The following is a 20979-nucleotide window of genomic DNA, read 5'->3' as shown; positions in this document are numbered from 1 at the left end:
TGAAAGTAACATAAAAAGATAACTCGTAGTTGGTATATGTGCATTAAGGTAGGACATAGAGTGCCAGTAGAGTTTCTGAATTCCAGATTGAGCCAAGATGGAAGTCTCCCTGCAAGGCCTCTGACCAGGTATGGTATGATTACGTGCCTGGATGTCAGAACACATGACCCCGATTGTCAATTCAAAAGTCAGTAAGTATGATGTCATGGGCAAGATATGAGAGCCAGGAATTGGGGAGGGAGGGATCCCCACCATTTTATTTGACTTGTGGAAGAAGCTGGCAAGCAGTGCAGCTGGGGGTGGGGGTGGGGGTGGGGGGTTGACACAAGAGTGAGCCAGCTGGGATCACACCAAACTGAGAATCCAGGAACTAAGCCTTGCAATCATGGCTGTAGACTTTGGTCAGGCTGGTAATCTTATTTCTCTTTCTTTCTCTTTTCTAATACATACTTATAAAGGTTTCAGGATTAATTTTTATTTTTTACATGCAAAGATCTGGAGAGGCAAGAGAACAAACTGCAAAAAATGAGAGGCCCAAGGTTCAAGTCAAGCCTTTGTCTCTATCTGTAAAACCTTGGGCAAATCAATTCCTTTTCCTGGGCCTTAGTTTCCTTAACTAAAACAGGGTATTAGCCCAGATGGTCTTTGAGATCCCATTGAGCTCTAGATTTATATTCCTATAGTCAATCCTTCGGGATTACTGATTATAAATGCATTCAGACCTTATTTTGATTTTTTCCTTAAAAGTTTCAACCATCTGACAAGCCCCTCAGATAACATCTGCCATTTTGGAACCAGACTGCAAAAGATTCCTACCTACTATCCTCTTTTTTAGTATGTTTTCCATGACTTTACAAGTATAATGGGTACCATATTCCCTGCCTTCTCAAAGAGGAAAGGAGAACCTAGAGGGAGGGAAATTATTATTTTTTTTGGAAAATTTTATTTAATTGGATGATTTAGAATATTTTTCCATGATTACAAGACTCATGTTCTTTCCCTCTCCCCCCACCCCCTTCCCGTATCTGATGTGTAATTCCCCTGGGTTTAACATGTGTCATTGGTCAAGACCTATTTCCATATTATTAATTTTTGCACTAGGGTGATCTTTTAGAGTCTACTAAGGAAAAAATTTTTAATTCAAAATTTTTAAAAAAGTTTAAAAAGAAATGAGAAAAGAAAGCCTGGGCAAATTTCATAAGCCCACAGCTCTTCCCAACTCCATGTCAAAGAAGACCTCCCTCCAACAGCAGGGAAGAGTATAAAAAGGAATACCATTTAAATAAGAATATATATATACTCAATTATCTTCCAAATGTCTAGGGAGTTTTCATATACTTCTCATGAAGGTGTTTATCTCTAGATCCTTGGATCCAAGTTAGAAAAAGACACTATTATAACATTACACTTAGCCAAATTTCCCAGAAAAACATGTAACATATCTTGAATGGAAAATCTTTCCAGAAAGAGAAAGCAGATTCAATTATAAGTTGATAATATTTTACTAGAAATTCAAAGCAAGCTATATATACCAGTGTCCCGGGCAATTCATGGGCTTCAGAGCAAATATCTCCTTTTCAACTTCAAAGGAGAACATGTTTTCACTGTAGTGTTGCCAGTGTCCTGAAGTCAGCCAGAGTTTGCTGTTATAGATATTTGGAGTAACGACCTCCTGGAACCCCCTTTTCCTATACTCATTCTGAAAAGCAAAAAACCCAAAATAAAACCAAGATCTTAAAAATAACTGGCTAGAAAAACAATTACATTGTATTTTAAAAAATAAACTAAGTCAAAGCAAACAACAAACTAAAAGAACTTTGACAAAAGATTTGGTTAAGTGAGTGTGCCAACAAAATTTGCAAATACCAGATATATGCCCCTAGATTACACATCAATTATAGCAACTTTACTTACACATGAATAGGCAGTAACTTTCAATATGATTATCATCACATTAATAAGGAAAAAGGCTTAAAAAGCATTTACAATATATAAGAATAAACTCACATTCAAGTTGTTTTACCTCCCCTCCAAAATCAAAATTATTTTTTTCTTCCCTACAATAGTCCTTAAATTAAGTCAACTTAGACTTTGTATTTGAAAAGTCCTGGGAAGGTGGTTTGGAAATAAACAATACAATGAAAGAATATGATTTACCCTAATGAATTCAACAAGTGTATTATAGATGTAGGCACCCTTTGGCATGAAAAAGCAACTTCCAGGACTGAGCTCATGGAAGAAATAGAGTTCCTGATCCTAGATAAGAGAAGAAAAGGAAAATAATAAATTAATCATTATATGATATATAATGTATATTATCTAAATATTCATTATCAAGGATACCATCATCTTTATCAATATTCATGTAGCATTTAAAAATTTTCAAAGTATTCTAAATAAATTATCTCATTTGATCCTCAACTTTGATATTTTATTTCATAAGTTATCATTTTAAGATATTATCTCAGTTTTATAGATGAGAAAATACTTATCCATGCTTGCAAAGCTAGTCAGATACAGAGTCAGATATTCTTAATGCAGACTTATCTGATTCTAAATCCTGCATATTATCCATTAAATCAATCAATAAATATTTATTAAACACTTACTACCTGCCAGGTACTGTGCTTAGCTGAAGATACAAAGAAGCAAAACATTCTCTTCCCTCAAGGAGCTCAAAATCTAATGCAGGAGACAACATATAAAATAAGCTAAAAAGCAGAAGGGAATGGGGATTGGAGAATAGCTGGCCTGGTGCATGATGAAGTCCTACAGCCAGGTAGGAAATAATGAACTATCTGTCCTCAGCCCCGTTTCTTAAGAGGCTATGGATGGAGCTCTCTCATGTGTACCTTCCACTCTCTCCAATCAGATGTGGGGGCCCAAACGATGGATTTCTGAGTTTCTGGAAATAATGGTGAAGTCCAGGAGATTTAGGGTTCCTATCCTAATCTCCTCTGGTGAAATAATTTAGGACACATATCACTTGTATATTACTTAACCACTAAACTCTCTACTTGTATATATGATAAAATAGAAGAAATGTTGTCCATTCTCCATCTATTATTTCAGTTCTTCTGGGTTCTCAGTACAGCTTCACTGGACTGGCGTGCCTTAGAAGCTGAAGCTATTAGAATCTTATCAAAGTGAAAAGTTTCTTTGGTCAGAAAATCGTAGAAAGCACCATATTCTGAACACTATTGTAGGAACTGTATCACAGGAGTCAAAAGTTAAAATGCAGTAAAATTAGTATGTGTTTGAGTATATTGCAGGAAACGTACTATATCTCTGCAGAAAGGACATATTTTATTATTAACGTTAATTCATAATTAGAGTTGTTAGTAAAGAAGATAAGAAATTTGATACTGTTCCAAATGAAAATACTTCGGGAACACATCTCATTAATTACCAACACACCATATTAGATCATTTAACTTACCCGGCCAATCTTTCTATGATCTCTATTTTTTGCTTCCTCTTGGAATTTCTCCCATTCTTTTAGCATTTTAGGATCTGGGAATGAAATGCCATAAACTCTTTGCAGAGTTTCCATATCAGCTTTGCCTTCCCAATATGTAGATGAATTCTGCAAACAAGCATCAGTGACATAATAGTCACATAAAAAGAATTTTTGTTGCATTAAAATAGCCTTCCTATTTGCCAACACCTTACAGTCTCTATAGCCACCATAAGTTCTCATGACCACTTTCACTGGCTAGGAAACAGCTATTAAATGGCAATTACTTATTACCTGTCTAACGACTAACTCTAATCATCTTTGTTCTAAAAAAACAGGTGAGAACATTCAGTATCGGAAGTAGTACACATCCATTGTTTTTCCTCCCATAATAGGGTCTAGCTCTCTACAGCAAAGAATCTTTTGCTTAAAAATTCATTACCAAGATGAATACTGTAATATTATTATTATAAGCTTACTTTACAAACAACCGTTAAGTTAAATCAGAGAGAAAATACCTGCCATATGTGTAACTTTCATGTAAATCAAATCTCATGTTTAATCCATGTAATATTTAAATAATAGTATATTTTTCATAGATAATTTCTTTCAAAAGAAAATTTGAATATGCTTTCATCTTGCTAAAATCAGATTACCCATAGCTATAGTAAATCATTTTTTTTTGTCAGGAAATTGTGTAGATATTTAATATATTTGATATTATGCCATAACTCCTCTGTAACAAGGTGCTATCTTTTATTATTGTCTAAACACAATAATAGTTAACTTTTCATCAAGATTTAAAGTTTATGAAGGAGAAATATTTAATGTTACTTTGAAATTCGTATTAAAATAAATGAGAAAAAAATCTGTTTCAGAAATTTTATGTGAGGAAAATTATCTTCACCCTGTTTGATGGTGTACTCTGACTACAGCCTAACTATTTGGCATGAGCATAGATGTCTAGCATCAGCTTAAGTGTACCCTGTCTGTCCCCTGGCCGTCAGTGTACAATGCCACTATAGAGGATAAAGCCAGAAGGCTATATCAGTCCTCAGGAAGCACGGGGCCTTTTCTACCTCCATGTTCGAACTGCCAGGGGAGGGGGGGGGGGGGGGGGGGGGACACTCTGAGACCAGTTAAATGGAGATGCCATAGTTAGAATAAACTTTCTCTAAATTCAATCTACCTTCCAGCTTCTCACTCTCTCTCATCCCTTAACTTTTCTTTCTGTTAATAAAATATTAAAATCTATATCCAGACTCCCGATTTTAATCTTAACATTATCTGAGAATTTCTAACCATTCCAAGGATGAGGGAAGAATATAACAAGAGATTAAAATGACTATGAGGTAGAAATAAAGCTGTCAAAGGAGAAAAGCATGAAACATAAGAGAATCAAAAAAGCAAATATTATGTAATATATAATCATATATAAAAAAATGAATAAAATATAAGAGGGAAGAGAGTAAGAAAAATCAAAACAAAGGTTCTAACAATATCCAAACCTAGGATTAGAAATACCTTTCAAATAAAAGATATTTTTAGATACACATTTTGAGGCTTACCTTGTGAATTTTCAAAGTCTTAATCTTGCCAGTATGTCTGACATGAGGACCTCTGCACAGATCTATTAAGGGACCACATCTAAAAGAAATGATGAAGACAATTTACACAAAAATTTTAATGGATGGATTTCTATTATACTGACTTAACTATAAATTCTTATTGAGCTATTATTGATCATAAGATATTATAATATCTCACCTATAGACTGTAGTAGTTGGAGTATTCACTTTTTCATTCAATATCCGACACTTGAACTTATTGTACTAAAAAGACAGAAAAAAAAATAGTATAACTCATGTAAATTTTTACCTCTGTATGGCAAATTATCCCTAAAAACTATCTCCACTACTGAAATATACTCACTTCTCATCTCTCTCAGAATTATAGAGTCTTTAGAGCTTAAATCACATATCACCTACTCCTTAAAGCCCTTCCTGATACCCTTGGGCTGTTAATGCTATCTACTTTCTTAAATTAACCTGCATTTACTTTCTATATAATTGTCATATTTATTGCCCCATTCTTTCTATAGAATAAAATATAAGCTTCCTGAAGGCAGGAGTACATCTCATTTTTTATTTTTGTATCTTCTCCTGCAAGACTAGGTACTTAATTTACTTAAATTCAAAAATTATTCAGCAACTATTATTTTAATAAAAATTCAGGAATAACTCATAACCACATCCAGTACACCTTAATAAAACATTTGCCACCATCAGAAAAGCTTCATGTATAAAAGTTAGCATTATTAAGAATCCCTAAGTTTCCTCATTAATCTTCAAATTAGTACACAAACATCAGGTAGATAACTTCTAACACTAAAAGGAAGATGAATATGAGAGTCAATGTTAAAAATTAAGCAATGAAATCCCTGAGAATTTGCATCATCTTCTATGAAGTACAACTTACCTTAAACATTTCAAGCAAAGTTTCTTTCTTAACTTCTAGTCTTTCAAATAACTGTTTCTCTTTAATGATTTTCTTACATAAAGTCTCCAAAGCAGAGAAATCATTGCTAGATACACCTCTGGGGTGGGTGTGAAAAATAAGTAAAAAGAAAAAAGTATATAAATTTGTTTTCATTTCATTTCAAAGACAATAGAGAGCACAAAGATGCAATATTTTAACATCAATTTTTTTTAGTTTCATCAGGAAAATTAGCACATATATATACACACTTGTATATGAACACATAGACAAATGCATAAACACTCATATATGTATGTACATACAAACACTCCCCTCACAAAAACACATTGTTGTTATTTAGTCATTTTGGTTATATCTGACTTTATGACTCCAATTGGGGTTATCTTGGCAGAGACATTGGAGTGGTTTGCCATTTCTTTCCTAGCTCATTTTATAGATGAGGAAACTGAGGCAGTTAAATGATTTGCCCTGGACACACAGCTAATTAAGTATCTGAGGCCAGATGACTTGAATTCAATTCTTCTCCACACACACACCCCCCTCCTACTTTTTTAGCATAATGAGTTTTTATGTTTCACATCAGACACAACTCTTACTCCGGAGATATCAAGAACCTTAGTAAGGAAGTAAAAAGCTGCTCAGTGGAAAAAGTCGAACAGCTTTGGAGGGAGCAAGGTATAGTTCTCGAGCTGAAGACAGAAGAACTGGGTTTGAAACATGACTATCACTTTTAGGTAGAGAAATGTAAGAAACTCATTTAACTCTGGGAGCCTCAGTTTTCTTATTCGTAAAACTAAATTACATTTGCAATGCCTATCTGACAGGGTCACTGTGAGGAAAGCACTTTGTCAATTTTAAAATGCTATCCATATATACGTTGTTATTCTCCCCTCCCACAAAGTCAAGCTCCTAGCAGTTTATAAAGCTGTTAAAAGCCTTAGAGCCAGCACTGCTTCAGAGAGAATAGTGTTCAAGTTGTTTACTGTGAAAATATAGTAAGTGTAATGAGAGTAACTAAATTTATTCTAAAGCAAAATATGAGAAAAGAACAATCTGCCTCATTATTTTAATCATGTTTCATCTTTTGCAAAGTCTTTAAACTTACATAATTACATGAGCAGATCATGATTTTGCTCTATTCAGCTAAAGTACTTACCCATTCTCAAGGTACATATCATAATAAAATCCATTTTCTATTGGTGGACCATAGCACAAGCATCCACCATAGACTCTCTCCATGGCTTCACCCATAATATGAGCACTTGAGTGCCAGTATACCTGAAAATGAAAAATATGAGGGTATGACTTTCAGGAATACATTACAATATCTTCTAAAAAACATGAAGAAAAAAATTGGGTACTATGAATGTAGTAAATTGTTTAAACTACCCCAAAGAGATGGAAAAAAGAAAATAAAAGCAAAAGGAAAATCTGAGAGGATCTTTCATTTAGAGATAATTCAGTATGTGTCTATATAGCAAATTTCCCAAGCACATTTAAAAACATCCAGTTTATAAAAATTATAATTGTTAATTGGCATCTTATTTTTATTTACAATTCCAAATTCTCTCTCTCCCTCCACCATTCTCCTACCCATTAAAAGGAAGTTTGATATTCATTATATAAATGAGGCATACAAAACAAATTCTGACAATCATTTTCTGGAGGAAAATTAAGGGGAAAAAAACATACTTAATATGAGTCCATCAGTTCTCTATCTGGAAGTATATAGCATTTTGTATCATATATCTGGAGGGACATATTATAACATGAGTCCTTTGGAGTTGTGGTGGATCACATTGATTAGTTACTAAGTCTTTCATAGTTGATTATCTTAACAACATTGTCATTGTACAGAATGCTCTCCTAGTTCTGTTCATTTCACTTTTCTTTATTTCATTTACATGTTCCCAGGTTTTCTGAAAACATTCCTTTCATCATTTCTTATAGCACAATAGAAATCCATTACATTCATTAGCTTTTTAAATAAACTAATTTTTAAAATTTCAAAGTAACTATGTGATTTTGTGGACCCATTATCAAGTTACTTAGATTTTTTATTACAGATAGGCAGATATGCACTGTCAAAAGAGAAATGCAGAAAGTTTAGAATTTTGCCTGAATGATTTGAGTTCTACTTTATATTACCCTACCTAAAATCCTGAGTTTAATGACTTGCACATAAGACTTTAGTCAAAAGATATCATCAAGAACATGTATGATCATAAATGGAGGTACAGTGATCATTTAATGAGAGCAAGAGACAAAAGAGGGAGGCAGTATTGCACTAGAATCTATGACACATTAAAATTTAAAAATTAATAACCCTCCAGAACATTAGGTTAGCCTCTATGGAGGGTCATGATAGATCATGGACAAAATCTGCACAGAACAAGAAGATATTGATCTATTTACCAGATACAAAGGATAGTTCCAAAAGCAAATTTTCCATTTGTAAGCAATTATTAGAACCTTTATATATAAACTTTGTATATAGCATGATAAGACTAATTTCTACTTGATGTATTCCCAATGCCAATTAAAGAGGCTGAATTCTACCTTTTTTAAATCATTGACTAATGATATCCTAAATAAAGATAACCCAATTCTACAATTATTAACTTGATCTACATTATTATAAAATACAATAACTAAAAACTAAATTGTAACTACCCAAATAAATGTGCTTTATATATAAATGTGCAAATATCTGTCAATTAATTGGTATTTGTGTAATATCTATTATTTTAACAAATATAAACTTTTAATTTGAACCTCTGAATATGTCCAGATAAGAAATTCTAAAACAAATTAGAGAACTAAAAGCAAAGAATTTAAAATTCCAATTTATTTAAAAATACTTTGAGCAAGTCATTTCAGTTTTTAAATCTCATTGTCTTACTCTACTATTGTTGGTGGGTCTTTAAAATGGTACATGCTTTTTAAAGAGCAACCTGACAACAATAAACTGATAAAACTTGGATTCAGCAATCCCCACTAGTAGGATGGCATATATAGGGGAAAATAAGATCCACCTTACAGAAATGTTGATTAACACAAAGCACTACAAATTGGTCTAATGCTTGGAGAATAACATAATGGAATATTGCAGTGCAATAAAAATTGAGAAATATTAAGGATAGGGAAATAATGAACACATGTGAAGAATGCAAACTGAGATAGGAATCAGAAGGGACATATACATCACAATTACAACTATTTAAAGAACAAAATAAAGCCAAAGATATGTAGAACTTCAGAAGCACTCCAATGGATTGTGAAGGTGACACAAAGTTTTTATGGCTATTGGCTAGATTTAATCAATTAAAATACATGGAATAATATTAGTTGTCTTCTCCCTCTGATTAAGATATAAGTAATCCAAATTTTGAGCATTTAAATTTACTCTATATTTGGACTGATTATTGGCTTAAGGGGTATTTGTTGTAAAATTTACATTTGTAGTCATGAAAATAAAATTTTTAAAAATCTTAATTGGTTTTATAAAATACAGAATCCCAAGAAAAAAAGTTAGGAGACATATCCCTACTATAAGAACAATATGGCATAATGAAAGTTATTTTGGAAAAAAATCTTAACCTACAGTTCAAAAAACTGAAAGCATTTAAGCAGATTCTCACTATTGAGGTAGATTCTGTTTTTCTTTGAAAGAAAAGGCAAATGAGCAAGAAACATGGTTGTGATAAATCTAAATAATGATGTAGCATAGCAACATATTTATACTGTTCAAAAATTCTAGAAAGTATAGTTAAGAATTCTTTAATTTGCATAGGATTAAGCCAAATTAAACTAAACTATATAGAAACAAATCACAAGAGACACCTTTTAAATTCTGTTGCTGAAAAAAAATATACAGATAGGCAGCATCTTAAGGAGAAACTTTAGAATTCATTTCATTATTCTGTGTTTATGTTTTTGGAAGGAAGGATGCACAAAAGAATATGCATTGAATTGCACAATGATGAGAAAATAACATTTATTTCCTTGGCTACTGTTCAAATTAATATACTGATTTATATATCTTGATCCAAAGCACAAGGGATAATATATGATATTGAGGAAATTTGATAGTTTGCCTTTACTCAACATGTTATCGATTAATCACTTTAAAAATAATTTTCTTTTACATCTTTATATCTCGTGGATTTCGAGTATGACCCTCCTTCCAACCTCCCACAGAGCTATCCTTTACAACCAAAAGTTTTCTTTTTAAAGTGAAAAAAAAAAAGCAAAATCTACCAACCCCCCAAAAAAATTGTTATATAAAATGTCCCTTTGGATCCCATCATCTGCAAATGAACTAAAGAAAGTATTCTCTCATAACTTTTCTCCGGGGTCATTTGTTCTTTGTAATTTTTTAACATTTAGTTTAAATTGTATTATAGTTGTGCTTTCTATTTTCATTTTTGTCTTCATTTTGTATATTGTTTTCCTGGCTCTGCTTACTTTATGTTGCATCAGTTCAGTTAATTATGTTTTTTAAAATTATCTAGATCCTTTCTCTCTCCTTCCCATAACAAATTTTGTGATAATAAAAAGAATTCAATTAACTCTACATCTTGACTTTTTAATGTGCATAAGCACATCTGGCTTGTTCCCCACCCTCCCACCCCCCAACCCAACTGAAGAACAAAAACAAACATAAACTCGAAAGGTCAAGTTTTATCGTTAAATTCAGTATATATAATTGGAAATCGGTTTAATAAGTTTTAACTACTTATTTACAGAACTTTGCTTGTCAAGAATTTAAAAACGAATATGAAAAAAGACAACAAACATGAATGTTAGTATTAAACTACAATGTTATGACAACTAAAAACTTACTGCTTGAGCTTCTTCATCCTCAAATTTAAGAAGCTCTAAGGTACAGTCTTCCTCTAGAGGGCGATCTAGATCCCAAACAACTTTATTTACTTTGGCAATTACTGTATTATCAGCAAGGCCTTGACTGAAAAAAAAAATTATCCATGTGAAATATCAAACTGTGGGGCAGATTCAAGAAAACTAAGAGAAACAAAATCAGAGAAATAAAAGGGAAAGAACTCAAAGACAGCTCAATACTGGATGAACTTTAGATCTTGCCAATCCTAAAATTCTGAGGTTCTAATTTAATATGGAATAAAGTCTCTCATATTCACCTGGAAATTCAGTTCTACTTGATAATTTTTGTGTGTGTGATTTAATCTCTTACTACATAAAATTCACTTAGCAAAAAGAAAATTAGTTCTGACCGACTCAGGTCCCAATAATAGATTTCTTAAGATGCTTTAATATCTTCCTATGATGACACAAAGCTTATAAAACTTGCATTAACCTTGGCCCATTCTGAGTTAATAATTATACAAGGTAAAAAGATACTTCATTACTGTCATCAAGCTTTGGATATAATAAAGTATTTTATTACATTAATAAAAATATCTGAAGGTATATATCTGATGTGTGTGTGTGTGTGTGTGTGTGTGTGTGTGTGTGTGTGTGTGTGTGTATGTGTGTGAAGGCATTGACTGAATGGCCTTAATGAAAAAGTTTTTTAAGTCAACCAAATTACTCCTAGTTTATTAACTATTACTTCCAATGCACTGCAGGTAAACACACCACCTTTAAGGAGCTTACAATGTTGCTGAAGAGCTAGGAAAAAATAGGACAATTTAGAACACAATACAAGTAAGAAATAACATTCTATGATAATAAAAAAATGACACCACAGGATGCAATTGTCAAATACAAAGTATATATACACTTAATTCAAAGATTCTTCTTTCATTAAACACCTAATCTTTAACCAAAAGAGAGGAATGTGAAGGTCTTTATCTTAATGTAAATATGAGGCTTTGGTAACTATTTTAAGAGCTTGAAGAATGAAGAGCTAAATGGTCAGACAAAACTAACATGAGAGAGAAGGAACGGAGTGTTGGATCTTAAGAGACAAGAAAAAATTGAGTAGGAAGAAAGAAGGATTCAACAAGACCTTCCAGATAAAATCATCAGGAATAAGGGTCTAGCTATATAAAAAACACAGATGGCACATTTGAGGGAGAATGCACCTCAAATAAGACTGAGGAGCTAGGTAGGGCCAGATTGCAGAAGGTTCTAAATACTACTGTACCACCTTGCACAAGCTAATTTTTAGTCTCATTATACTTTGTATAATGGGAATGTATGAAATAAATAAGAGGCATAAAAACTGTCACTCCTTTAAACTTTAGGTCACCATCACCAGAAGGCTTCACGTAGTGTCATTCAAGTTTCTTTCCTGTTGTTCTTTGTAGGGGATTCTTTGATTACAAGTGGGATGTAGGGGAAAGAGAATTAAATTGAAAACTAGAAAATGAGGCCCCAGTCCTGGCTTTAGCATTTCTCTATTGTGTAATCTTGGGCAAGTCATAATCCCACTTCATTTCTAATATAACCCCAGATAGTACCTGTATGACAAGATTGTGCTAAGGAAAGCACAAACTGTATTGCATCACATAATTGTGAGCTACTAGTATCGTTATTACCATTGTTCTTCATCCTTCCTGTTTATGAAGGACAAGGGTGACAAAGAATGGAAAACACAGAAAAATTCCAATCCATTTTCCCCAATGCTCCAAAGGCAGCCTTATGTAATTCCAGGAAAGCAAACTATGTTTTCTTTCAGTGTGAATCAACAGTCAAGATAACTTATAAAATCCATGGATCTCATAATAAGAATTATAAATCTGTACCAAACCAACAAATTAAATGTTATTTACAGGAAGGAGTCTTAGAATTTAAGAGGTTAAACCAAAGTTAATTAAAGCCAATAACAGGATCAAAGATGCTGGAAAGAACCTCAGGGGACCATCTAATCCAATTCCTTCATTTCACTGGCGAGAAAGTTGAGGCTCAGAAAGAGGAAGAGACTTGTCCTGGGTCACAGGAATAACAAACATAACCATAATTCAAACCTCTGACTCCAAATCTATAACTATTTCCCCTTCATCTTGCTATCTCTAATTCACTATGTCCTTTGGAGAATAACTAATTCATTTAGCGAATAAGAAAAAAGAATGACTAAGGGGAAAAATTAAAAAGTTCATTCAGCTACAGAAAACAGGTAGCATGGACTCAGTTGGAAGCAACATTAGAAATCAAGTTCAATTCTTCATACACAAAGGAAGTGCAAGCGAGATATGACAAGCTTCAAGCCATAAACGAACTTAGGAACCAGATCGTAGACCTCCAGTGCTCTAGAAACAAACATTTCATCTCACCAGGCTATCTCTTCTCATGTATCATTTTAACTTTTGGCTTTAAGAGTATAGATCAAAAACTAGAACTCTACATTCTGTTTTTATTTATAAAAAGAACTGTGACCAAGTCTTTAATGTCATAAAATTGCTTTGTAGCAAAACAAAAATATCCTTCCAGAAAGACATACATGCCTGTGATTTTTTTTAATGTAGAAAAGTTCACAAACGCAAAAGAACAAAAAATCATATAAGATAACTTACATGGTGAACTGAGACATTTGAGGTACATGTTTGAGGTTATGTGTACATTTTGTGGATTCCTATAGAGTTAGGTTAAGCTGGGTGGTTTTCTACATTCACCTAATGTTTCTCAGGTAAGAGTACACATAGCCAAATAGGAAATTCACATCAAGCTGAAATGGTTCCTTAACATATAAATTGTATTGGAACAACTTCATGTTTTCCCCGCAAGTATTATAGGAGAACTAACTGTATTAAATGAGTAGGTATATCCAGATACAAAAATTTCCAATTTAACAAGAGAAAATGCTTCATCTACCAGTTCTCTTCTGTTTTTTTTTAACTGTACTACTTTTTGTAGTGTACAAAAATAAGCTGATAACTATTATAATTAATAGATACCTAAACACTTTCAAATTTCTATTCAATTTTAGATATGGTCAAGTCTTTTTCATTATGAGAATATCTTAAACATGGATGTACCTTTCTACAGCCAATGACGGGTTTATTGGCTTTAAACAAGATAACTAATAAGTTTCTCTGAATGTGACATTTGTTTCTGGTAAAAATCAGATTAAGTAAACAAAAATATCTTTTAAAAGGGGAGAAAAATTAGCATGCCTTATGGGAAGATGGCAGAGAAGCATGAAGCTTCCTCACTCTTTTAATGCCCTCCACAAACAACCAAAATTATATGCAAAAAAGACAGGAGTCCAGAGTGAAGCTGAACAGTCAGAAAAAACTAGGGAGAAAGGTTTCAGACTTCCCTGGCCCTGGAGACAGTAATAGAACAAACAGCGTGAAATCAACAAGGTAGCTCCTGGAGTCAGGAGGCAATTTCACCTTGTTTGCTGAACCCTTGATCTTTCTTTACTGAGGATAACAAAGGAATCCACAGGTGAAAGGGCCCTGGGAGTAGCTGTGTTTGCTGTAGTCTCTGCTCTGGAGACTTCCCACTCACCCATAGCTGGGAACTGAAGGTATGGACACCACAGTCTATGGGGGACAAGGCCCTTGGGGCAGGATCTCAACCGTAGCAAATGAGGGACTCTGGAGACAGGAGGAACAGGGGCTCTCCCAGCCATTGCCATCATCAGGAGTGTGGAGTCCCTGGTTTAGGGAGAGGGGTGGGGTGGTGGACTATCTGCTTGCAGTGGCAGAACTGCCTTCAATCTTTGGTTAGAGCACCTGAGGTCAATCATGGATTGGGAGTACATCCAACCCTGGACTATTCAAAACCTGAATAACTAAATAGATCCCAGGAAAAAAATGAACACACACACACACCAAAAAAAAAACACCTTGAAGCCCAGGGTAACATACCCCAATACACTAAGAATCCTAGGATTCCAGCAAAAAAGTCAATAATTAAGTCTATTGGCCTAGATGCAAAAAAAATATATAAAATGAATGAAAATAAGCAAGCAAAGGAAAAAGAGCTCAGCTATTGTTAACTATTATGGAAACAAAGACCTCAGCTCAAACTCAAGAGGATAGGTAAGTAAAAATATCTACGTCAAAAACAGCAAAGTAATACAATAAATGGCCACAAGCTCAAAGAGCTTTTTAGAAGAGCTTAAAAAACACCTCAAAAACCAAATGAGAGGTTGAGGAAAAACTAGAAAAAAAATAAAAGCAATGAAAGAAAGTAAAGAAATTTTTGAAAAGATCACTCAAATGGAAAGAGATCCAGAAATCCAGAAGAAAATAATGTATTAAGAACTAGAATTGGACAAGGGGAAACTAATGATTTCCTAAGACAATAATAATAATACAAAATTAAAAGAATGAAATAGAGAATAAGAAACATCTTGACACAAACAACTGACCTGGAAAATAGATCAAGTACAGACAATAAAAGAATAGTTAGACTCCCAGAAAGTTATAATAAAAAAAATAAAAAGAATTTTGACACCATACTCTAAAAGAAATCAAGAAAAATTGCCCAGAAATTCTAGAATCGGAAGGTAAAACAGAAACTGACAAAAAAATCCACCGATCAACACCTCAAAGAGATGCAAAGATGAAAATGCATAGGAACATCATTGCTAAATATGTAGCCTTGTAAAAGTTAAAATTAAATCTCTACTAAAAATATTATATTTTAAGAGATTTATTAAGGATCATTAGAAATCAAGGAATAAAGATACAAAATAAAGACCACGTGCCCATGGCTGATCAGTCAGTTCAAACACCCGTCTTACCACCACCAAGCTCAGGACAGGAAGTAAAGAGGTGGGACCTTCCACATCCTTGACTAATATCCCCTATCCACAGGAAGTATGTAATGACAGGAAGTCAGTGGGCTCCTGGAAAATGTACTTCTTTTTTAGGGTAACAGATCTTCAATTATACAACCCCCAGGATAAGGAAAAAAAATACTATAAGCAACAAGAAAAAAACTTTTTAATACTATGGAGCTAGTCATAATAATACAAGACTTGGCATCTACAACATTAATAGAATGCAGGACAGGGAACACAGCATTTTGTAAAGCAAAATAACTGGGCTTACAACCGAGAATCACATCTCCAGTAAAAATGAGCATAATTAGAAGAGGCAAAAAATGGATATTTAATGAACAAAAGGAGTTTCAACTATTCCTGGGGAAAAACCCAGAACTCAGAAAAAAATTTGATCTATAAGAAATATACAAAGGTAATGAGAGACTAATTATAAGCAACCCAAAAGGTCAAATTGTTTGATTCCTGTACAGGAAAATGTCATCTCTGACCTCTGGAAATGACATCATTGCATGGGTATTTTGAAGGAATATGTATGGATAGAAGACTTGCAGTTAAGGTGAAAATAATAGAATGAGCCAAAATGGTAGTGGATATACCAGGTAGAGGCAAGATGGAATGGCTATCTCATATGGAGGAGGAATGAGTGGTGGAACAGCCATGGAGAAGGGGAGGAGAGGATAGAGGGCTGGTAGTACTAGAACCTTACTCTCATCAGACCTAGGATAAATAAAGAACAACACACAATGAAGAAGGGTAAAAATCTTAATGTACAGATGTACAGAGAAACAGGAGACAAGGGGGATATGATGAGGGAGGGACTGGGAGCCCCCTTGGGGGATTGAGGGAATAAAGGAAGGAAAGGTGGGTTAAGAGAAAGGAGGTCAAGGGGATAAGTAAAGGGAAGGAAAGGAGAGATACCTAGAGGACAGGACATATCAAGAGGTAGAAGGTAAAGTGAGGGGACAAGGGACAAAGAACAAGGGACTTTTTTGTCTTAGGACAAAAAAAGGAGAGGGATTTTTAGATTTCAACTCATTACCAAAAAATAGGAGGGCACATCTGGGAGAATAAGGAAGGGATTTTTGGAATGGTAGATAGAATTAAGAATTAAAAGGTAAGGAGAAAGGGACAAGGGACTTTTGGAAAGGTGGGCCAATTTGAAGTAGGAGGGCATGGGGAGAGGATAAAGGAGGATTTTGGGGAAGGAATGTAAAATGGATAGGTATTGGTCAAAGGAAAAATTGGATAGTTGAATAATAGGTAGAAGGAAAGGAAGAGGGGAAAAACAGTGAAAAGGAACAGAGTAGATGGAAATCCATCACTACTAACTATGTGTCAAGAAGAAAGACCCCTACCCCCTAATTCTTGATTGGATTTTAGTGATAAGTTTTAAGATAATCAATATTGTGATTAGTATAAATTCCATTATAATCTTAATACAATCAGTAGAATTCATGATTTTTATAAGGATTTCTAACTAAAGCATAAAAACTGCTTCTAAGGGGATTTCTAACCCCTCTCTAAGTTTGTACTTCCCTTTATCATAAGATGCTGACTATCTGAATCTCATGTCCCAATATGGTGCAAACATCACATACTCTTCCCTGTTTGAAAATAACCATCCTTCCTCTTAGTTGAAATTTCTAACATTCAATCTAGTCTCAATTCTGTTAATTTAATTTTTTTAAATGCTTTATTCATTTGTGCAAAGGTAAACACAGATTGTATCTTTTTTAATGGTATGGCATAAAAAAGTAACCCTAAATTGAAGTTACTCTATACTGTTTTATAGAGTACTTTAACATGTATAGATATCTTGTAAACTTGTATTGTGGATGTGTAAATACCATGTACTTTGGGTTTTTAACACTGCATGTAAAGTCAAAATAAAATATTCAACTCGAAAAAAAAAAAAATCTTAGATCAGATGAGACTGAGGTAATGGGCAGCACTATCTGCCCAAATAAGGATATTGCCTTGTGAATTGACCTTTAGACTAATATGGGCTTTCCAAAATGAACTAACCAATCAGCTTTCTGGTAAACAGGTAACTGTTTCTAAATAAGGTTTATATGATGTTATGTCTTTTAATATGTCATCAACCTTGTACAGAAATATTAATTTTGTTACTGCCCCAATATATAAACCAGATCTGGGCAGGGTCTCTTGCCAGGGTCCAACAACGTAGAAGAATCTTTTTATTGGAGGACTTGGCCCTCTTCCAATAAAATCTACCTTTCTACCTTGACTTGGAGAAATTTGGCTTTTTTACTTTATTTACCTAAATTGTCTATATTGAGTTAGTGAGTTTCTATTTCACAACATATGACACTGAATGTAAATGGGATGGATTCACCCAACACTCATGGGAAGAGAACAGGTAGCAGAAAGGGACAAAAACCAGGGTCTGACAATGCATTGTTCACAAGAAACATACTGGAAATGAGAGACAAACATAAGAGTGAAGGCGAGGGCCTGAAACACTAAGTCGATCAAATTAAATGCTTTTAAGAATGTAGAGAAAAGGGTCTACTATAATGCTGCCAGAACAGCTGTGAACTGTTTTTTAGAAAACAAGATAGAAATATATATTAAGAGTTGTAATGCTGTTCATGTTCATTGACCCAGGGATTCTCATTATTAAGAGTTAGACCCTAAGGGCATCATTGAGAGAGTAAAAAATTGTGGATGTATACAAATATTCATAAAAGCTTTATTTGTTATAAAAAATAAACTGGAAATAACAAATGCAATGACTGAGAGAAATGGCTGAATAGATTGTGATGTGATTGTAATGTATTATATTATGTTATTAGAAATGACAAATAGAAATATTTTAAAAACAAGAAAAATATATGGAGATGAAAAGAAAATATGAATATATACTATAACTTTTTAAAAATAGCTACAAAATCAAGAAAAAAATTATCAAAAGCAAAACAAATCCAAATGGATATCAAAAGCAGAGGATAATTATTTTAGCACACAAAATAACTTACATATTTTTAAACTAATTGTAAACAGTGTGGAATTTGTAGTTTTCTATATAATTTTTATGCACTTGTTTATATAAATATTTTACTGTTGGTGATGGTTACTAAGTATATATTTTTTTAAAACTGAAAACAATTAAAAGGAGGAAATTAGAAATTTCTTTTTTTGAATAAATTTACTCTTTAAATTCATATATAAAATTTACTTTTTAAATTCATAAAACTATATAGATTTTTTTAACCTCAAAGAATTATTTTATCTTTTGCATTATAAATAACCAATGAAGTAAAGAAAATATATTACTATATTTGACAATTTAAGTTGATTATAAAAGAATAAAAAAGGAAATAAATGTGCTTCATACCTAATTCCACAAGCTACTTGGTATGGAGTAGTCTTCCAGGATTCAGCATCAACTTGTTTACCATCAGGTAATGTGACTTTGATTGGCTGGCTCTCTTTTGAAGCTTTCTCTAACAAAATGGCATCATGTTCTGCTTTAAGTTTATTGTACATCTCAAGACGTTTGTTGATATATTCAGGCCAAGGATTCAGCTGCAAGGCAAATAAGATGAAGAAAATAAAGGAAGGATAAACAAGCCTTTCTTTAGATAAACTATCACTTTAGTTAAAAAGTTTTATTGTGTTTTGATGCAAAGTGCCTTGTATAAAAAAGGTAGCAACTGTGCTAGTGCATAATGTTACTTTTACAAGCAACACTTCAAGATGCTCTAAGCCAAAAAAGGGAAATGGGCTAAGATGGGTTAGATTGCCTCCAAAATCTTTTTGCCCCAAGTTGTTATTTACATACATATCTATACATATATACATGCATACAACATATATCTAAGAATAAGAAGAGATAAGAAATTCAAAACTGGTTTCTCCAAGCCGATTCTCAAAATCTCCAGAACTGGAAACCCCAGAAGTTATTCAGTTTAAATTATATCTGAACAAGAATCTAGAACATAAGCAATAGCAATTTAGACTTTGCTCAAAGACTCTACTAGTGAAGTAAAACCCACTATCTCAAGGTATTCTGTAATGCCCTTATTATGATGCTTTCCCTTTGTTGGGGCCTATATTTGCCATTTTGTAACTTCTAACATCTACTCCTAATTCTGGTTTCTGAGGCAAAAGTAAAATAAATGTAGTCTATATTTCATACATATATTCATTCCCCTTCTCCCACCCACTATATCTTTTATTTTCTAGGCTAAATATCCAAAATTACTTCAACCAACTCTTATAAGACAACTTCTAGGCTTTTCATCATCCTGATTTTCCTCCTTTAGATACTCTCTGATTTGCAAATAGCATACTTTCCAGCCATCTCCAAATTAAGTCACTTGAACTTGAGTTTCTTCCCACAGGTACTTGGAATCTTGTCCCCCAGGGTTAAAATAGAGATTTCACCTTCAACTAGTCTAGTCCCAAGACCATTTACCCACAGGATACTATTTATACCTTTCCATCCCCTGCAACCCATTTTTCACCTCTATGAACTGTTTTCACCTATTAAAATGTAAGAGATAATCTTGCTCATTTTTGAATCCCCAGAGCTTAGCACAGTGTCTGTCGCACAGTAAACAATAAATACTCATCATTCATACATAAAACATAAAACATACTTAATGTTTTAAAAGTGGTTTGATGGCCAGGTACTTGGCCAGATACTGTGCTAAGCAGTGGAGATTCAAAGAAAGATAAACAGTACCTGATTAAGGAGCTGTAAATAACTATGTACAAATACACTATATACAAGAAAACCCAGAAATTATCAAGAGGGAAGCCACTTGCATTAAGTAAAATTAAAAAAGGTTCTATTAAAGGTATTTTAAGTTGGGACTTGAAGGAATACAGGAAAGCTAGGAGGGAGAAGGGTGAGTATTTAAGGAATGGAACACAGAAAGTGAAAAGGCTCAGGCAGGAGATGGAGTGGAAAAGAAAGGGGGGGGGGGTTGCGTGATGAGATAATGGAAGACTTCTAAAATCCAAAAGATTTTAAATTTGATTCTTAAAGTGATAAGGAGTCATTGAAGCTTAGGAAGAATAAAATGGTCAGAACTGAGCTTCAGAAGGATCACTTTGATAAAAGAATGGAAGATGAACTAGAGTGAGGTGAGACTTTAGGTAGGTAGGTCCACCAGCTGACTATTGCAATGGTTCAGATATAGGGTGGTAGTAGCATCTGTGGAAAAGAAACAAGACTGACAGTTGGTGGGGGAAGGGGCAACTGGGAGTGGCAGTTGGGTCTTGTGACTAGCACTTCCTTCCTGCCGGGCTTTACTTCCTTCCTGGTGTTGGG

The 20979-nt window shown here is 33.6% G+C and overlaps 1 protein-coding gene across 1 annotated transcript in view; it reads right to left on the bottom strand.

The window, feature by feature from the left end:
• The window catches only part of TARS1 (threonyl-tRNA synthetase 1), a 51084-nt gene that overhangs the window by 13044 nt on the left and 17061 nt on the right, over positions 1 to 20979 (bottom strand). The window contains exons 3-11 of the mRNA XM_007487496.3: positions 19036 to 19226; positions 10802 to 10925; positions 7113 to 7234; positions 5936 to 6053; positions 5225 to 5289; positions 5026 to 5104; positions 3440 to 3586; positions 2158 to 2256; positions 1533 to 1699 (exon numbers count right to left, since the gene is read on the bottom strand). Of these exons, the coding sequence (XP_007487558.1) occupies positions 1533 to 1699; positions 2158 to 2256; positions 3440 to 3586; positions 5026 to 5104; positions 5225 to 5289; positions 5936 to 6053; positions 7113 to 7234; positions 10802 to 10925; positions 19036 to 19226 (1112 nt within the window). The remainder of the gene's footprint in view (positions 1 to 1532; positions 1700 to 2157; positions 2257 to 3439; positions 3587 to 5025; positions 5105 to 5224; positions 5290 to 5935; positions 6054 to 7112; positions 7235 to 10801; positions 10926 to 19035; positions 19227 to 20979) is intronic.

The sequence above is a fragment of the Monodelphis domestica genome, chromosome 3, assembly GCF_027887165.1.
Source record: "Monodelphis domestica isolate mMonDom1 chromosome 3, mMonDom1.pri, whole genome shotgun sequence".
Taxonomy (NCBI): Eukaryota; Metazoa; Chordata; class Mammalia; order Didelphimorphia; family Didelphidae; genus Monodelphis; species Monodelphis domestica.
Note: the sequence above shows the minus strand (reverse complement) of the source record. Positions and strands in the feature narration are given on the sequence as shown.